The 19,951-nt window shown below is 37.1% G+C and overlaps 1 protein-coding gene across 1 annotated transcript; it reads right to left on the bottom strand.

Moving 5' to 3' along the window:
- Window positions 1–3,102: 3,102 nt before the first annotated feature.
- Window positions 3,103–13,075, bottom strand: LOC131977960 (uncharacterized). Its single transcript, XM_059341445.1, has 6 exons — window positions 12,999–13,075; window positions 10,386–10,681; window positions 5,985–8,147; window positions 5,243–5,338; window positions 3,882–3,947; window positions 3,103–3,241 (listed from the first exon to the last, which is right to left on the bottom strand). The coding sequence occupies exons 2-6, from the start codon at window positions 10,672–10,674 to the stop codon at window positions 3,213–3,215; spliced, it is 2,643 nt and encodes an 880-aa protein (XP_059197428.1). The 5' UTR covers window positions 10,675–10,681; window positions 12,999–13,075; the 3' UTR covers window positions 3,103–3,212.
- Window positions 13,076–19,951: the final 6,876 nt, after the last annotated feature.

Below are 19,951 nucleotides of genomic sequence, written 5' to 3'. Positions count from 1 at the left end.
ACTCCAACTACCCATAATGCCTTGCTGTCACCGGTCTACCAGGAGATTTAAAAGAAAGAACAGTAGAAACAGGGACACTGGCGGCGCAATATGCATTTAAATATATAAGTATTTTCAGTTTACACTGAATGTTATCACATAACTTACAAAACTTGTGTTCAGCGTCAAGCAAAAACATATACATAAACAAATGCCAGAATATTTAGCTAAAAGATAAAAAACGTCATTTTGAGACATTGCCGGTTAAGTTAATTAATGCCGTCTCAGTCGTTAAAGTTATTGTTAATTAATTTATATGTGTCAGATGATGATGTACTATGTGCAAAGTACATTCAACTATGCCGTTAAGAAAATGATTAGGGCCGGGACTCAATTAAAAAAATGAATCTAATTAATTAGAGGCTTTGTAATTAATTAATCGAAATTAATCGCATTTTAATCGCATATAAATATTTGACCTGAGAACAGTGAGAAGTAATTTTTTTCACATGGATTTTTAGTATACCATTGAATAATGACTGAATACATAAGCTTAAGCAACAAAAATATTGTCTATTTTTGTTTAAGTCCAACAGACCAGTGCAATTTTTGCCATTAAGTGTAGCAATAGCATATTTAGAAATATAGTACATTTCATAAATCCAGGTAGCCTATAGGTAGGTAGACCTTCTGTAAACTATAATACTTTGGTTTTTTAAGTAAAACACAATCCACGCTAGCTACCACACTAGCCGCTAGCTGCTATATGTTTAGCATTGAGGTGATACTTGAGGCTTGATGTGCTGCGGTGATATGTGAATTCCTTGTTGCATAGCAACACAACCATGCTCTTATCGACGCTTCCATCCGTTGGTTTTTAGTAACTAAATGTCCCATCATCCACGGGGTCAACCAAAGCGTCTCATCAGCTTCTTCCTTCATGTTCACTGTGGTTTGTTGTTGTCTGAACTCAACGCTAGTTGGTGCTCCAGTATAATCGGTCCACCTGAAACTCATCCAGTGAGAAACGTTCCACGGTGCAAAAATAAGTGCGATTAAAATGCGTCAATTTAACGCGTTCATTTTTGTAATTAATTAATCTTAATTAAAGTCCCGGCCCTAAAAAATGATACATTTGTTTATTGTGTTAACAAACCGATAGTTCCCTATAATCCTTTATTTTTATTTATAAATAACTTTTTTTTAAACTGCAGCGCTGAATTTAAGCAGGCCGTCCAATTACGCAATGACGCACTCCTGCACACTCAGAAGGCTGTTCCATTTGTGCGTTATTACGGTTATTACAGTGAAAGCAAGGACTCTGGCCTCGTCTCTGGAGGACCCGACTCCAAAGGAAGAACCCTTGATGTTGGGATACAGCCCTCATCTAAAGCTCCAGAGAGCCTAAAGAAATCACCACAACACAGCAGGACACACTGCAGCAGCCACGTGGAGCTGTTGAATCTGGGTTGAATGTGATGGTTGAACAATGCTATGTGCACTTTTTTTAGTCATGTGCATGTATGGGGATTTCTGGACCACAATTGCTCCATTGTAGAGAAGTGTATCAGATCTGGAACACAACAGCCTTTTATGGATTACCCTGAAGGAAATAGCTCTTATATCATTAATGAACTTTTCTTTTGTGTTGTTTTAGAATTATATTGGTCTCTCGTTTGAATAAATAGTTATGTGACTGTGGCTAAGCAAAATCAATTTTAATGCTAATATGTCATAAGTGTGGAGAAAGTGGAAGCAACAGCAGACACGTGAATGCTGAAGGAGAAATAATAAAAACATTCAGTCCCAGGTTAGTAATGGAAATGCATTTACATCACAGGGGTTTTTCTCAGAACACATACTGTTGATAGCAAGCATATCTGATCCAGATTCTCCCCTGATGCTCTCTGTACATTGTGTCTTGCACAGATTTATAAGATGGCTTTATGTTTTGAAAATAAAACTGATTTTATTTGTGCATGTGGCCAGCCTGGAGGAAGATGCTGGAGACAGAGACAGTGCTAGTCACGCCACAGGAACAACTATAATAAGCCACAGAAAGCCCAGGAGGTGGGTGACCTTTGTGCAGGGACATGTGGCAAAGTAATAATAGCACCCTTAGAGCGTTTACATAAGTCGCTCTTAAAACTAGAATGTAATTTATCATGGATGCATGTCTAATCAAGTGGCGACTGTTTGCTTCTACTTGTATGTGTGTGCATAAAACAGGGAGAGAAAACTGTAGGTTTTCATCAGTCCAGTGTGCAGCATGCACAGGATGTGATAGCTCTCTGTTGCCATTGTGCACTAAATCTTGACAACATAATTGCAGTGCGCAGCAAGATTGCCAGTGACACTCCCCCTGCTGCTCCACTCCTCCCACTGCAGCACACGGCCAAACATGAAAACACAGAACAGGCTCAGGCCAGAAAAATACCCACTGTGCCTCAGGAAAAAGCCACTGGGTGCTCATGAGAAGACACCCATAGAAGTTATTTTTTACCCTTAATAGGGCACTCATTGAAATACTTGCAAATTCCAAATTTCAACCCTAGAGAATATTGGATGATATTACATAGAGCCAGCATGTGTAAAAAAAAAAAAAAAAAAAAATAGACCCGGGGGAGGGGGGTAATATTTTGAGAAAAAAGTTACAAATTTGTGACGAAAAAATATCAAATTTGTAAAATCTGGTTTTGAGCTGCTACTGATAAGAACACTTTATGATAGGACTTAATGTGGAGTAAATCAAATATAGTGAAAAGTACCTCGTAACTCGTATTTTGTGGAACACGTTTCTTTGCAGGTGGGTATGCATGCAGACAGATATACCTAAACCACCTTCAAAATAAAAGCGCTGCAACATGCATGTTGCCTTCACTCCTTTGCATGCACTCTCATTTTAAGTTGTACAAACAGCAATTAACTTCAGGGAAAGTAGCATATTCAGTGACTTTTCATTATACTTATTTTAACTCCAAATGTATAAATATTATAGTTGTGGAGAGTTTCGTCAGTTTGTCTTGTTTTAAAATTCTGAAGTTGCAGTGTGTGCATAAAGTGAAAGGATATAGAATGATAAGATAGCTTCAACCATGTTTAATAATGTCCAGACGAACTGAATATTGATATGTAAAGATTTATTGAAAAATATAATTACTACATTTTAAATTGAAATTCATTTTAATGTTAAATCCATTCTTTAAAACCAAGTGTTGTCTTGTAAAGTGCAGTCAGTACCGCACATTCCTTCCATTTCCACCTAGAAGCAAAAAAATAAAAAAACGTATTAAGGCATTAAACCTGCATTCATCGCTTAAGTCACTCATACCAAGGTTATAATAGTTAATGAAAACTAAGGAAATAATGAAAACTAGAATTGAAAAGACATTTGATAACTGAAATAAAAACGAGTTTCTTTAAAACAGTGACTGAAACTGTTTTGTGTGATTACAAAACTAAATTAAAGTGAAAATGTCCTTCGTTTGTATTGGGGCTGAGATGGATAAGACAAAGAAAATAAAAGGCAACATTTATTGTGACTCTTTTGAATCTGACACCCAACAAATACCCCATTACAAAATAACTAAAACTAAGCATTTTCCAAAAAATAAAAACTAATTAAACCAACAAACTGACTCAAAAACAAATTAAAACTAACTGAATTTGAAAACAAAAAAATCACAACCAAATTAAAACAAACTAATGAAAAATTCAAAACTATAACTATCCATTTCAGTTAAATCTAGTAGGATTTTCCTCCAAAAGTGGAGAATGGCATCCCACCAATCTATTCAACCTAAAAGAGATTTCAATGTAGTCTTTAATCGGCATCAAAACATAAATATTTCAAGAGCTGTTTCATTGCATGACCATGATGAGGATAAAGCTGCCAGTCTCACCTTGGGGTTTGCCAGGTTTGCCACAGTATCCGGTGTAGGCTTCCTGCTGCTGGCTGCCGTGCTTTTCTGTAGACAAAGAGATGCTGGTTAAAATTTCTCCAACATGATCACAGTATTTTCTGCCCAAGTCTGAACAGTTTGTGTTTTTCTGTGTTTTATTGGTTTGAAGTGGGTGGATTCAGTTGGAGAAAAGAAAAAAAGGTAAAGTACTTGTGTGCACTACTCAGAATTTAACATTTTAATCTAAATCTGATGTTTGGTCACTGTCAGTCAAACGTTATTAACCCTCTGGAGTCCATCTCTTTATTGAAAATACACGTTTTATTTAAAGTAATAACTTTATTTATATATCATATGTAGACAAGCTGAGAAAGCTATAGTTAAAAGTGCAATCATAGGAGCTTCCACAGTGTGACATTTATGTTTCTAGACCATTTTTAAAATGTGAATTCTTTCTACAATGAAAACTTACCATTTTTAATATACATGCAAATAGACCGTTTTGTAGTTTTATTATTTTTCTGCTGTTTGTGTGTATAAATGATAAATAAAAAAAAAGCTACATTTCCATAGACACCTGTGTCTTTTGTTTGTATTTGATTCCTGGCAGCTTTATACTTTCTTAATTAAAATGAAAAATCTGACTGATAGCCAAGTTTGTGTGGAGAAAAAGGAGCCATGCATGTGATGTAAGGACAGACTGAAAGATGCTAAACAGAGTGCATAATGCATAGGAAGTTGACAGATTCGAACCAAAATCTCCTGGACTTCAGAGGTTTAAAACACAGGCCTGTACACTGTAAAAATAAAAAAACACTGTTTTTTACGGTTAAAAAAATGGCAGCTGTGGTTGCGAGAACTTTACCGTAATAAATACCGTCCAACTTTTGTAATGTCACCGTAAAATTATATTTGCACTGTTGTTTAAGATTGCCATTTTATTCCATATTTTACCGTAAAAATAGTTTTTCCATTAAAAAGGAACATTGTTCTGCCATGTAATTGACAGGAAAATACTGTATAAATGCCGCATGAATTAAAGATTTTACCATAAAATATTACAGTATATTTCTGTTAGAGATATGGTGTTTAGTACATTTAACTTTTAGAAAAAGTATTTTTACAAAAAATAAATGCAAAAATGGCATCGCATGATTCCTGGAACACAATATTGCTGTTGAGCTTTGACATTTTGAGCATCACAAGCTGAGCGCCACGTTATTTAATTGAATTTCAGAGAAAGACGACATCTCTACAGGTGTCTCAAACACTCTGCAACTTGCACAATCTAGGATTGATTGATACAGAATTACAGGTAGAGAGAAGAGTGTTGATTTGGGGATGTAGATTACATGCTTTACCTTGACCCCTGTTCCTCCAGTGACCATTCCTCCTCTGGTTTTTCTGTCCCCTCATGCCAAATCCTTCAGCCTGGCCATTGTTTCCTTTCCTTATATCTGTAAGATAGGTAACCATTAAATACGCATTATCCAGAGGCAAAAAAAAAAAAAAAAAAAAAAGTACAGCATATGTTCATTAGGGGTGGGCAATATGGCCCGAAAAGGTTGGCACGATATTTCAGGATATTTTTGCGATGACGATATTAAAAAATATATAGAAAATGATTTTTTTTAGTCTGTATAAATAAATTTAAAAAAACATTCAAAAAAATATCAATCAATCATAAATGTAAAATGTAGTGTAAAGTGCAAATCTCAACAGTTAGCTCACGGCTAATGAATAGCATAATGCAGCAGTGTTTTTGGACAGTTTAGACCTCTGACGGACCGGACAGGTTGATAGCATTTAGTGTGTGCAAATGCACAGACAGAAAAATAAAAAATAACTTTATGTCATGAATCGTGTAGATATACTTTCAGTAGCTTGAAATTTGACGTTAGTGCAGCACATGAGTCTGGTGGGCTGCCACAGTTTAGGTCATTAATGGGAAATCCTTCGTCAAGAAGGAAGAATGTTGCAAATTTCATGATATGAATTAGTTTTACTCATAAAAAAAAATATATATATATACACTGGTATAATCGGGAGCAATACGATATGGCACACACCTAATGTTCATTACTGCTGAATCAATAAAATCACCTGGATATTTAAAATGATGTCTTCTGTTTGGTCCCATGCTGCTCTTCATCTCCTTACATACACATGTCTCCTCTAATTCAGTACACTGGACCCCACAGTCCACCAAATTACCCCTCAATGGAGACACTTCCATCGTCTGGTCAGCCATTGGGACACCCAATTGCCCTTTTATCAGCTGACTGACTTCTTCCCTGCATGCTCCATCCACTGCCTCCATGTCTATAGTTAGCCGGCTTGGTGAGGAGACTTCCTCCCCTGGCGCAGAGTTCAAGGAGAGAGTTTTTTCCTGCTCGGGAAGGCAGGGGCTCTTCCCCTTCTGCTCATTTACAATGAGAGATGCCTGGTTTGGGCTTTGAACAGCCTCGGGTTCAGAAGACCTATTTTCGGCCACGTCCTCTTCAGTGGAAGTGGATAAAAGGATTCTTCTCGACAGGGGAGTCGGGGAAGCCAAGAGATCCTTTTCAGAAGGAGCCATGCTCTGGCCATGCTTTGGTGTCCTCATTTCAGAGGCTTCACTTTCACTTTGGCACTCTGGCTTCTTCGGTGAACTTTGCTTCCCAGTTGGGGTGCTGAAGACGAGACAGCGGTTTGAGGTTGGACCAGAGTCAGAAGAGGAACACCGACGAGTCTTCTTCTCTTTACAAGATTTGACAATGCGGTTGTCATTTTCGGTTGGCGATCCACCATTTTCAACTTCCTCCATCATCTCGACGATTACCTCAGGCTCAAAGGTGCTGTTCTGCAGGAACCATGCCTTTGTGGGGATAAAGATGGGCAGAGACTCCACGGACCAAACAGACTCATTCATTTTTTTCTTCTTTTGACTACTATTTAAAGACATTGGATAGGGAACGATCTCTGTAGTGTCTTCATGTGGATATGTCTCGTTGCCATTTTCAACTTCCTCCGTCGTCTCAATGATTATCTCAGGCTCAAACACACTGTTGTGTAGCTGGTGCTCCTTAGTGGACATAAAGATGGGCAGAGACTCCACAGACCAAATAGACTCATTCAATTGTTTCTTCATTTGACTTCCATTTAAAAACATTGGATTGGGAATAATTTCTGTATATTCTGTAGAGTCCTCGTGTGGATTTGTCTCGTTGACATTGTCTTGCTCATTGTCAGGGACCGTGTGGGATTTGTTTGGTGAATGTAGCACTTCGTCTTTGTAGGACAGGCAATGCCTTACAGAGCCAACCAGTCCCACATGCTCATTTTCTCTTCTGCACTCTGTTAGGTCTGCAAGAGCTTCTCTCAGTTTGAGGACCTTGAAAAGGGTTGCACTGTCCTTTGGATTTAAGGCACCCTGTACATCACCATTAGCATCCTCAGGCACCACTGGACCATTTCTGGTCCCAGTTGGACTCTCAGTAACAAACTTCTCATGCTCCACTTCAGTTTCATACGACGGCACCTGGTGGTCATTCTGAGGCAGCTTCTCCGTCAATTTCATCATCGTTTCCTGCTGCGTGCCACCTCCCCAACTCATCAGAATGTCAGGAACAGAGACACGTCTCTCTTTGACCACTTCCTCCTCTTGTTGAGAGGAGCTACACACAGGAACCATACTATCCTGTGAACTCACGGACCACATATTGCAGTGGCCGTTTCTGCAAGGGGGAACATTCTCCTGACCAACACTGTCTTTACGGCTCTTCTCTGATTCTAGAGTTGCTCTGATACATGACTGGACAGTCTTCGTTCCTGTAGGACGTATGATGTTAAAGCCATGTTTGACCGTGCCACTTGTGCAGGGGCTTCCAACCCGGACGTCTTTTGCATTACTCCTGGGTAATGTATGGTTCTCAACCTCAGTAGAGCCTTCTTTTTGGGAGCTGGAGCTTGACGATGGAGAGCTCGAGGCAGTTCCATGCCCAGAATCTGAGCCGATGAGTGGGCTCCCATCTCCGTAACCACCGACGACTCTCTGTGGGGGTTCAGTTTGGACCTCAGAGTTCACAGTTTCTCTTACACGGACAGTATGAGGCGGGCGAATTCTGCGGGTCTGGTTGGGGTTCTGGTAGGGTGCACTGGGAGGGTGGACTTGGGGGTGGAGCAAACGTCTGTAGTCGACTGGTTGAATGTGAGGGTGAGGCACAATGTAGGCTGGAGCCTCCATATATGGAGGAGGGGGGAATGGGGGCATGACCATGCCATAGCCTGAAAGGAAAGAAACAATTATTGGTCAAACTACTTTCATGGTTAATGTCTAATAAGCACTTTTACACTATCGATACATTAGTTTGTAGATTGTTCATGTTATTGTTACCACTTTTATCAAACTGCACTCCGTAGTAAAAAAGGTCATGTTCCTAAATTTCTAAGGTGCATAATGGGAACATGACAAAGGGTTCTCCAGTTCTATGGTCTTCGAGGGTCCAATTCTACATATTTTCTCTCCCAATGTCCCATGTTCCACAGCTCTTTATAACACATAATCGTAACCTGAAAAAGCTGCCGCTCAACTCGTTTAACATGACATACACTGTAAAAATGCCCCGTTGTTTTTACAGAAAAAAAAAAACTGGCAGCTGTGGTTACCAGAATATTTCCGTTAAACATACAGTACATATGTTAACATCTTTACAGAACTTGTACATTTTACATCCTAAAACTGTGGTAATTAAAAAAAAACATTTTAAAGTTGTAGATTATACAGTCCTTTAGTGCTAATTTAACAGGATGATGCCGCTTTTATACCAATTATTTATGCAATATTTACATGCCGATTTTGCTTATTGTGCATTGAATACCAGTAAATTAACATTCAGTTATTATTCATTGTACACTGAATACCAGTAAAATGTACAAGTTGTTCTGTAAAGATGTTTACATTTGTACTGTATTTTTTGCAGAATTATTCTGGTAACTACAGCTGACATTTTTTTTTCTGTAAAAGCAATGGAACTTTTTTACAGTGTAGGTTCAGTGGTGGAAGAAGTATTCAGATCCTTTACTTAAGTAAAAGTACTTATATCACACTGAAATTACTCCACTACAAGTAAAAGTCCTGCATTCAAAATGTATATAAGTACAAGTATAAGTACAAAAGTATCAGCATCGAAATTTACTCGTTATGCAGAATGGACCCAGTCAGATTGTTTTATATATACATTCTTAATACATTAGATTATTGGCATTGATGCATTTATGCAAGCAGGGTTTTAACTTTGTAAAGATAGGACTATTTTAACTGCTTAATATACTGTTATGAGGTTTAATTAAAAAAAAAAAAGTCTAATCACTTCGAAATAACTAAAGCTCTCAGCTAAATGTAGTGGAGTAAAAAGTACAATATTGGCCTGAAAATGTAGTGGAGTAGAAGTATAAAGTTAAATAAATTGAAATATTCAAAGTGCACGTACCTCAAAATTGTACTTAAGTGCAGTACTTGAGTAAATGTACTTAATTACTTTCCACCACTGCATAGGTTAACTGGATAATAATGAATTTGATCAAATTTTAGCCTAATAAAAGGAGGGTTGATGTGTGTGTGTGTGTGTGTGAACAGAACATTGAACTGGATGACAGTTTATTGTAGTACAGTTTAACCCTCTGGAGTTCATTTATTTATTGAAAAAAACGTTTATTTACAGTAATAACTTTTTTTTAATATACGATATGTAGACAAGCTGAGAAAGCCAGTTGAAAGTGTAATCATAGGAGCTTTCACAGTGTGCATTTATGTTTCTAGACTATTTTTTAAATTGTGAATTTTCTTTCCACAATGAAAACTATTACCATTTTTAATTTACATGCAAATAGACTGTTTTGTAGTATTAACTGTATTTTTTCAGTTTTTTCTCTTCCATAGACACATGTCTTTTTGTTTGTATTTTCGGTTCCTTGCAGCTTTATACTTTAATTAAAATAAAATGAAAAATCTGACTGATAGCCAAGTTTGTGTGGAGAAAAAGGAGCCAAGGACAGACTTCATTCATGCATTCATTCATTACCATTAACCGCTTATCCGCAAATCGGGTCGCGGAGGGCTGGGAGCTGTCATTGGGCGAGAGGCGGGGTACACGCCAGACTATCGCAGGGCTAACACATAGGGACAGACAATCACACCTACGGGCAATTTAGAGTCATCAATTAAACCTAAGTGCATGTTTTTGGACTGTGGGAGGAAGCCGGAGTACCCGGTGAGAACCCACGCTGACACGGGGAGAAAATGCAAACTAACGTAAGGACAGACTGAAAGATGATAAACAGAGTGCATAATGCACAGGAAGTTGACAAATTTTAACCAAAATCTCCTGGACTTTTAATGTCCCCTAAAGTCCTTTAGCTTTCACCTCAAATACGGTCATAGGAAAATGGAAGTAGATTTCCTAAAACCTTAATTTGAAAATCGCCACCCATATTTTAAATGAAGAAAACCACCACAGGACTCACCCATGCCTGGGAAGCCAGCGAAGGGGTTATAAGGGAAGGGCATGGGCCACTGGTAGTGGAGGAAAGGGGGTGGAGGTGCATGGACATAGTAGACCGGCCTGACTGGGACGTGGGGATGGGGATGGGACGGATGGGGTGGAGGTCCTGGGTCTGGGTTGGTGCTGTGCAGTCCTGGGTCTTGATGCTCAGAGGTTGGTCCACTGCCGTGTGTGTGAGTGTGAAGGTTCCCTCCATTTGGTGCTGGATGAGCTGGTGGAGGTCTGTTAACAGCCGCTGCTGCTGCCGCCATGTTCAACCTACAGAGGAGGAGGACTGTTAGACAGTTGAACATTCACACGATTTAACCCTCTGGCGTCCATGAAACGACCTGCACATTACCACTTCATCACGTGAAGACATAAAAATTAAGCAACGTCGAGTCTTGCCATCAGCTTCCCTCTAAAGTTCTGGCTTGAAACTCCATGCCAGATTTTTTTAAAAGATATTCAGCAAAGTAAAACCGGACATATTGTCAAATATATTTAGTAGGGCCGGGACCTTAACACGTTAAGATGAATTACACAAAAATTACACGTAAAAAAAAAATTGATTCATTTTAAATCACACTTATTTTTGCACCGCGGAACGTTTCTCACTGGATGAGTTTCAGGCGGACCGATTATACTGGAGCACCAACTAGCGTTCATGAGTTCAGACAACAACAAACCACAGTGAACATGAAGGAAGAAGCTGATGAGACGCTTTGGTTGGCCCCGTGGATGATGGGATGTTTTGTTACAAAAAAAACAACGGATGCAAGCGTCGATAAGAGCATGGTTGTGTACAAGCTATGACCATAAAACCAAAGTATTATAGTTTACAGAAGGTTTACCTACCTATAGGCTACCTGAATTTCTGAAATGTACTACATTTCTAAATATGCTATTGCTACACTTAATGGCAAAAATTGCACTGGTCTGTTGGACTTGAACAAAAATAAATATTTTGTTGCTTCAGCTTATGTATTCAGTCATTATTCAATGGTATACTAAAAATACATGTGAAAAAAATTACTTCTCACTGTTCTCAGGTCAAATATTTATATGCGACTAAAATGCGATTAATTTCGATTAATTAATTACAAAGCCTCTAATTAATTAGATTGATTCTTTTAATCGAGTCCCGGCCCTAATATTTAGTATAAAATATTGAACTAGATATTATCCTCATTTTACCTGATATGTTATATATGCAACGTGTAGTCATATTTGCAATATTTAAAAATATGTGTTTTGAAACATAATTTTCAAGATCAGATTTTATGTTTCCTTAGTTTCTTTTGGGTTCAACATTTTGATCAAGTAAGTCAAAGTTAAAAAATTAATTATCAGGACATATAGGTGAGATTGCAGTGAAAAAAACTGATAACATGGCATGGTGAAGATTCTTTAACAGATTTTTTTAATGGACATAAGAGCCGAAGATTTCAGAGGGTTAACAGCCGGGGGGACACTACAGGTGAATGGAACATTTAAATAGCTAGATTTCTGACATTACATTTCTTACACAAATTTTTGATTTTGTGTTTAATGAGGCATTCCCTTATTAATTGTGTTTTTTTCATACATCTCCACAATAAATAGAAACAGTTGATAAAGCCAGGATCAAAAGTTTTAAATCTTTAAATCCATAAATCAGAAAATACTGTCAACAGCATGACAAATCCATTTTTGACAAATGAAGAAACATTCAATGGAGATGTGCTATAAATCAAGCTATGGACGGTATATGAACAAACCCTTCTGTTAAAGTATTTAGATTATATACATGAACAAAAGTGGAAAGTTTCATGTATGCAAGTGGTACTAAAATTAAGTTGCGTCTGAAAAGAAAACTCATTTTGAGAAAACCGCCATTAACAACATTGTAAAACTCCTCATTTGCAAGACAGCTTTTGTGTTAAATATGCAAAGGAGGCATTAGCCAATTCTAACTTTAGGTGAATTAAGGAGAAGTTTAATGTCACAAAAAGACAAAGTGCAGTGAAATAAACACTAGAGGGTTATTTTGGATGAAGCAAATGACCCAAAATCTCAACTTGTTTTGCCTCGAGTGTCTCACTTTAAAAGGGTTGGACAGAACAATCGATCACATAATTAAATGTTGATGCCTTTTAAATGGCTGTTGAAAGTATTTTCTGATTTATGGAGGGACAAAAATATCCAAAACTTTGACTACAACATCCCAGCAAAAAAACAATTCTGAACCATAATGCATCATTTTCATATTCAAACATGTCAGAAAATGTAATCAGTTTGGGAAGTCTAATGGTGAGTTAGTTTGGTCCTTATGTACTTAAAAAAAAGAAGTAAATTAACCCTTTTAAAGTCAAACTATGCATTCTGTTCTTTAAGTGAACCATAACATACATTTAAATAGCTTGAAGCTCTGTTCTAAAACCGTGAATTTCAAACAAAAAGGAATAAGATGTAAAACGTGCAAGACAAGATTAAACAAAAATCCTGACCTGAATCTAATTTTAAAAAAGCAAATAAAACTGCCACCACCCAAAACTACTTTCCAAAATCTTTCCTATGCGTCTTCTACATTGTGAGAAAATTATAGTGGCTTTACCTTGTTTTGAGATCTCCTGGAAAACTTGAATAAAATTAAAATCACAGAGCAACACATAAAGTGATTAAACGTGAGCAGGAGACACACCTGAGTTTAAGTAGCTGCTGAGCCGTCAAGTGTGTTCACAATCAGCTGATTGGGAGTTTTGAAGGCACCCAGCAGCACCGAGGCCTCCTGCAGGTCTGGATGTCAGTGTGCCTTTACAACTGTCAGACAAAAAGGGTCTCAACTGCCTGTTTTAATCCAGATCAGTGTGGCTTTTTTATAAAAATGATGCAGTACCAAGGTTTTAACTCTATGGACTATTTTGTCAATTTTTGAATCCTCTTTTTTGGTCTGTTGTTGTGTCTTTTTTTAGTTATTTTGTGTCTTTTTTTTGTCATTTTGTGTCTTTTTTGGTCATTTTGTGTCTGTTGTTGTGTCTTTTTTTGTCATTTTGTGTCTTTTTTTTGTCATTTCGCGTCTTTTTTGGGTCATTTTGTGTCTTTTTTTTAGTCCTTTAGTCCAACATAAAATGTGATTTTGAATATTTTTTTTTCTTTCAAAACACTATCATGCTCAATAAAAAATGTAAATGTTGCAAATGTGAACAAAGGTTGCAAATATAACATATAAGAGGGTTACATCCAGTTCTATCATTTTATACAAAATATATTTGAGCTAGTCTCCAGTTTTACTTGGTATATCCTCATCAAACTGAAACTGGCCTCATGCAGAACTTTAGAGGTAAATTTACAGTAGGGCTCCACGCTGCTTTAAGAAGTCATGCTTTGGCACTTTTAGAGACTCCAGAGGGTTAAAATAAGAATCTCAGTTCTTTGACATCGGGTAGTATTTAAAAAGAAACATCATAAATGTGTTCTATGTGGTCCCTAACCCAATATTTTCTATCAAGGATAAATGGTTCTGGGTTCTTATGGGTTAAGCTTCATAGAGCAATTTGAAACCTGTGGAAATGTAGAAGAGATACATTAGGCACTCATAGAGAACAGTGTGAAAAAGTACAAAACACGCTGAGTCTTTGCTTGAATTAGACACAACAGAGTGTTCCATTGATACCATAAAGTGTGCCCTCACTCCCTCCTCAGGGCATGGATTTGCATGGTGAGCCCACATAACACTAGAGCCCAAACAGCCAAGACAAGCTTCCAAGAAAGTAGAAAGCCACTGAGGGACCTGAGAAAGACTGGAAGCATGCAGTTTTATCTTCAATATAATGTTCCCATACAATGAAACAGCACTCTGTGCAAGTTGTGGAAAAATATTATTAGATTCTTGATATTTAAACAAACATTTACACCACATTTAATGAAATCCTGTCTCACAGACACAGGAGCAGACAACCCAACTGCAATTAGTGACAATGTGTATTTTGCATGATAAGTATCTGGCTGTATTCCCAATCCATATTCTACTGTTTCTTTAAAGTTTCTCTCACTGTTCTGTAATGTCTGGTTCCTGTATGCTAACTACATTAACCCATAAGAACCCAGACCCATTTATCCTTGAAACAAAATTTTTGGGAATATATTACAGACCAAGTGGACCACATAGAACACATTTCTGATGTTTTAAATACTACCCTTAAATGTCAACGATCTGAGATTCTTATTTTAATATAAATAAACCTGACACGTTTTCTGCTTACAGAAACACAGATTTGCCTTTTTCTCTGCATCTCCACAACGTATGTTAAAATTGTGACATTAATAGTGCTTTTTAACAACAAATTCTTTTTCAGATTTGTTTTTAAGTAACAAAATAAGAATAAATCAGTAAGAAATAAAAACAAACTCTAAAAGGGTTAAATGCAATAAAGGAAACCGTATAAATGGATAAGAATTGTTAAATGGGTTTAAACTTAGCCTAGTAACAAAAAATAAGCTTTTTGAAATTAGCGTCTTTTTACATTTCTGTTTCCAGTCACCAGCCACATTTTGCTTAGGGATTTAATGAGTTAAAACTGAATATGGAAGATTCTACAACATTTTAAATGTCACCGTGGGTTCTTATGACTTAAGTAGTCACTTCATCTGTAACTTATTCCTGTTCTTTGATCATGTAAAACTGAATTTTTTTATATAAGAGTAACACTTTAGTCGGGAGAGAATGCTGAGGACTTCTCTCCATACTGGACGTAACTAAAGGCTTTGATTGGTAACACCGGCTTGCTGCATTTTTCTTCAGAAATTCAGAAACACTCTCAATATTTCGGGGAAAACTGCAACTACAATGGGGGATTTTTTATTTTTTCAGCATATCCTAAAGCCCCCCCACCCCCACCCCTTAGTGACTATGCTCACATTATAGTCCATGTCAACACCTTTCTATAACAGTAGGTCTCATGTCTGTAACCCTTTTTGTCCCTTAGTTATAAGCCTTCAAATAGGCCTCAAGGTTAAGGTTCAAAGGTCAATATCTCAAAGCAAGAATATTATAGAACCTTCAAATTGATATATGTTACTCTCCAGGCCAAGACCTTTCCGATGATGTATTTGGTTTAGCTCTATGCCAAAGTTTTATTGTTTTCACATCTCGCACTCAGAGTACTCAAAGTGCTGTCTGAACCTTAGCCTGTTACAGCCATAGACTGTATATAAATGGTTACAGCACATGTCCAAGAAACTCTTAGTGAATGGCTTACTGGTTGTATAATAAGGCCATGCAGAATAAGGCATTAATAACTACTTAATAATGACTAATTAAGAGCCAATATGTTACTCATTTGCAGGCTAATAAGCAACTGGTTAATGTTGAATATGTATTCCCTAATATAAAGTTTTACCAAAAACTGTAACCCAGTGCATCACAACTAGGGAATGAAAATGAGTTGCAGCAGTGCAGAAACATTTCATATCAACATATGTTTGGTTTGCAGAAATGGACAATGCCCCAATTATTAAAAACATCTGAAATAATTCCATTTCCAAAAGTTTGGCATGTGGGAATAAACGTGACTATGAGGAAGACCAGTAACACAGAGCTGTTCTCCACTTACTGTCTAAGTAGGTCACTGACACCACACTAGTGGACTACTTCCATTTATTATGTGCTATATAACAAAATACACATTTGACAATCCACTGCTCAGTCTGCTGTTGCTATGTTTGTTGGTCAGTGATTCATAATAGAGACAGCGTGGCTGAAAATGTTTTCTTTGTTTCTATTGTATTTTTTTGTTTTATTTTAGTTTAGATGCTAAAAGTGTCTCTGATAGGTTGACACTGAGGCGGTTTTCTAGTTGTTTAACCCATTGGGGTCTATGATCGTGGCGTCCTGATCAGATCATGTGATGTTAAACAAAAAAACTAGGTCACATGGAGCGCTTCACTCCAAAGTACAGACTTGAAACTTTCTCCCAATTTTTGTTTGACATCCCTAGGTAATGTAAAACCAAAGATATGACAGTTTTAATTTGATAGTACAGAAATATTTGAGCGTTGGTGTAGCTCTCTGTGTCATTTTGCACATAATTTGTTTTCATGAGTTGCTAACAAGGAAAAAAAGCCTATAAATATACATGTTTTTATGGGACTTTGTTGTATATAGTTTTATTATATTTAAATGTTTACCTTTTTATGTGTTCATATTTGTATCCTATGTTTACATTTTCAAGTTCCAAAACAGCTCATTGAGCATATTTCCGGTTTTTATTGTAGTAAATAGTATAATTTTTCAACTCGGATTTCATGATTTTTGGGCTCAATATGTTGAAGGTAAAAAGTGAGAAAATAACTGTCAGATCGTAAAGGTGAAGAAAAATATTATTATGGATACCAAATATGGTATACCGTATGTATAGTAAACATTTTTATGTGGTGCATGAAGGGCAAAATCAAAAGTATTCAAAATAGGCTCAGACCCCAGAGGGTTAAAACCTATAGGTGAAAATAAAGATAATTTAACATGTTTCAAGTCCTCCAAAGAGATACAATTGTTATCTTTAATAAGTCTCACCAGTGAGAAAAGTGTAAAATGATCAACTTTCCTTGAGGGCTTTGTGAAAACGGTCTTATGACTTGCCAATTGTAATGGTGTGTACTGAGAACCAGCTGTTTTCGGATGACTTGCAGACATGTGCTGAGGCTACAAAAGGCTATAAAAAGTCAGGCATAATCGCCCGTATATTCATTCGCAAACAAACCGGCGTCTCATCAGCTTCAGCAGGATTTCAGAGTGGAACATTATTGGATACTGAAATCAGGTCCAGAGGCATACTCCTTGTGTCTCACACTTGCTGAGCTTGGGTAGATTTTTTAGCATTTAACATGAGTAAGTATAACAGTGGGCTGACCCAGAGAGAGCAGGAGTTACTGAAAATGCGTCGTGATAGTGACACTAAGGCGGCCGAGCTCGCCAAGATGGAGAAGATGCTGCAGACGACTAAGAATCTGTTTGAAAAGAAGAAAGAGCCTGAGTCGGACAGCATGGGCTACCAGGACAACATGGGTCTGTATCACAAACACATGTTTTTATTGACTCCTGTATCATACAAAAAAAAAGAAAAATCTCTTTCTGCTGGTTTTCTGTGATTGTGTTTTTCTGGTTCCTTGTTGCAGTGGAGGACTTGGAGGAGAAAGTGCGCTCCAGCAGACGATACAGGAGGAACTCCCTCCATCACACACAGATGCTGGAGAGTCAGATGAAAACGGTGAAAGGGGAGCTGGTGGGCAGGTGGGCACGCTGGACCACCTGCAGGAGCTGAGGAACGTCTTGCGTCGCTCACAGCAGAAAGCGGAAGAGCGCAAAGCTGCGATGGAGAAGCTGGCGGCGGGGCTCAGGTGAACCTCTGCATCCATCCATCCATATATCCATCCATCCAAGAGTTTACATGGAACAGGACCGCACCCATGGAAGAAAGAGACTTGAGATGCTGTGTTGGTCTTCTGTTTGGCATCCAAAGACTAAACTGAAAAGACTTTATTTGTGGTAACTTAACAGACCTTTAAAATAGCTTCTTCTTCCATTATTTCCTCTCATTAATTGCATATTTTAAAGGCTTTGAATTTGTCACTTTTTGCCGGCTTCTCTGTGTCTCCTGGAACCTGAGCGATGATTTTAAATCACTGCTATCTATCTATCTATCTATCTATCTATCTATCTATCTATCTATCTATCTATCTATCTATCTATCTATCTATCTATCTATCTATCTATCTATCTGTCTATCTGTCTGTCTGTCTGTCTGTCTGAATCTAAATCCACAACTAAGAATGGAACTTCTTCTTCCATTATTTCCTCTCATTAATCTCATATTTTAAAGGCTTTTTGCCGGCTTCTGATCATTTGAAGTCACTGCTGCTGATACGTCTGGGGAAATCTGAAAAAATACTTTTAAAACGATATTAAACTATACCTACAGTATTATATATTCATGTCATACTAATTGACTTTTTGCTGAGATTGCTCATCTCATCAGAGGTATTAATGAGTGGCATTCAGCTCATAAAAAAGATAGTTTCTTCCTTTGAAAAGAAAATATATCTATATCTACAATGATATATATCTCCATCTATGACCTCCATTTAACCGAATGAAGCCAATTTGAATGAATTCATGCCTGCCAATAATATGTAATTTATCTTGTAAAACTGTAAAATTCATCAACTTCTTCAATTTAATGATATTAAATTCTTAGACACTGATTGATCTCATGTTGTATGAATTGTTTCTTGGGCAAAAAAAAAGATCTATATATTGAAACAGCACAGAGATTATTATGCTTTGGAAATATTTGTCGGACTGACATGTTATTTTTGAATTCAAATGTTTGAGAATTTATTGTCAGAAGTACTAACTTTTTCTCTCATGTATTTTTTTCCCCAGCTGACAGAAAGTGTGCTTCAGTGTTTGAACTCCCTCTGGAATCAATAGCCTGTTGTCTGTCTCTTGCGGTGAGTCATCTGAAAGCTCAATTTGTACATCCCTGTGGCTGAGATGTGATCGCTCCTAATTTAGCTCAGCTTGTTTCACGCAGTGTCACATGCTGGGAGGATGTGGGAGGATTTCATTGGCCGACCCCGACATACACATTTAACTATAATTATAACACCATTGCAGGGTAGAGTCATGTAGACTGCTCATTATGTTCAGCTGCAGCCAAAACAGCCTAGATGGATAGATACATAGATAGATACATACATAGATAGATAGATAGATAGATAGATAGATAGATAGATAGATAGATAGATAGATAGATAGATAGATAGATGGATGGATGGATGGATGGATGGATGGATGGATGGATGGATGGATGGATGGATGGATGGATGGATGGATAGATAGATAGATAGATAGATAGATAGATAGATAGATAGATAGATAGATAGATAGATAGATAGATAGATAGATAGATAGATAGATTAGATAGATAGATAGATAGATAGATAGATAGATAGATAGATAGATAGATAGATAGATAGATAGATAGATAGATAGATAGATAGATAGATAAATCAACAACAAAGAGACGCCAAGCAACTGCAAAGAAACATAAAATGACCACAAAAAGCCACAAATAAGATTAAATTCAACTTTATTGTCATTGCACAGAGTAGCCTACAGGTACTTGGACAACGAAATGCAGTTTAGCATCTAACCAGAAGTGCAAAAAAAGGCAGTAAAGTGCATATGAACAGTAGTATAGTGAATGCGGGTAGCGTGGGACACTTTTTGCAATTTTGACTTTGTTATATTTTTCTAAATTTAAAAATATTTTAGATAATTTCAGTCACATGACACCCATGGTAGACCAATAGTAAAGGTTTTGATGACTATATTTACTTTAAGCAGGAAATAAACCAGCCAAACCTTAAGTGTCCCACATTACCCGAATCCACCCTATATATAAATGTATATAAAAACAAATAAATACAATAGGGTTTTTTTTGTTTTTTTTAGCAGCAGCTAGCAGTAGGTAGTGTAGTATAGGTAGTTTAAATAGTATAAATAAA

Source organism: Centropristis striata, chromosome 9 (assembly GCF_030273125.1).
Source record: "Centropristis striata isolate RG_2023a ecotype Rhode Island chromosome 9, C.striata_1.0, whole genome shotgun sequence".
Classification (NCBI taxonomy): Eukaryota; Metazoa; Chordata; class Actinopteri; order Perciformes; family Serranidae; genus Centropristis; species Centropristis striata.
The sequence above is the reverse complement of the archived record's forward strand: the minus strand, read 5'-3'. Positions and strand labels throughout refer to the sequence as shown.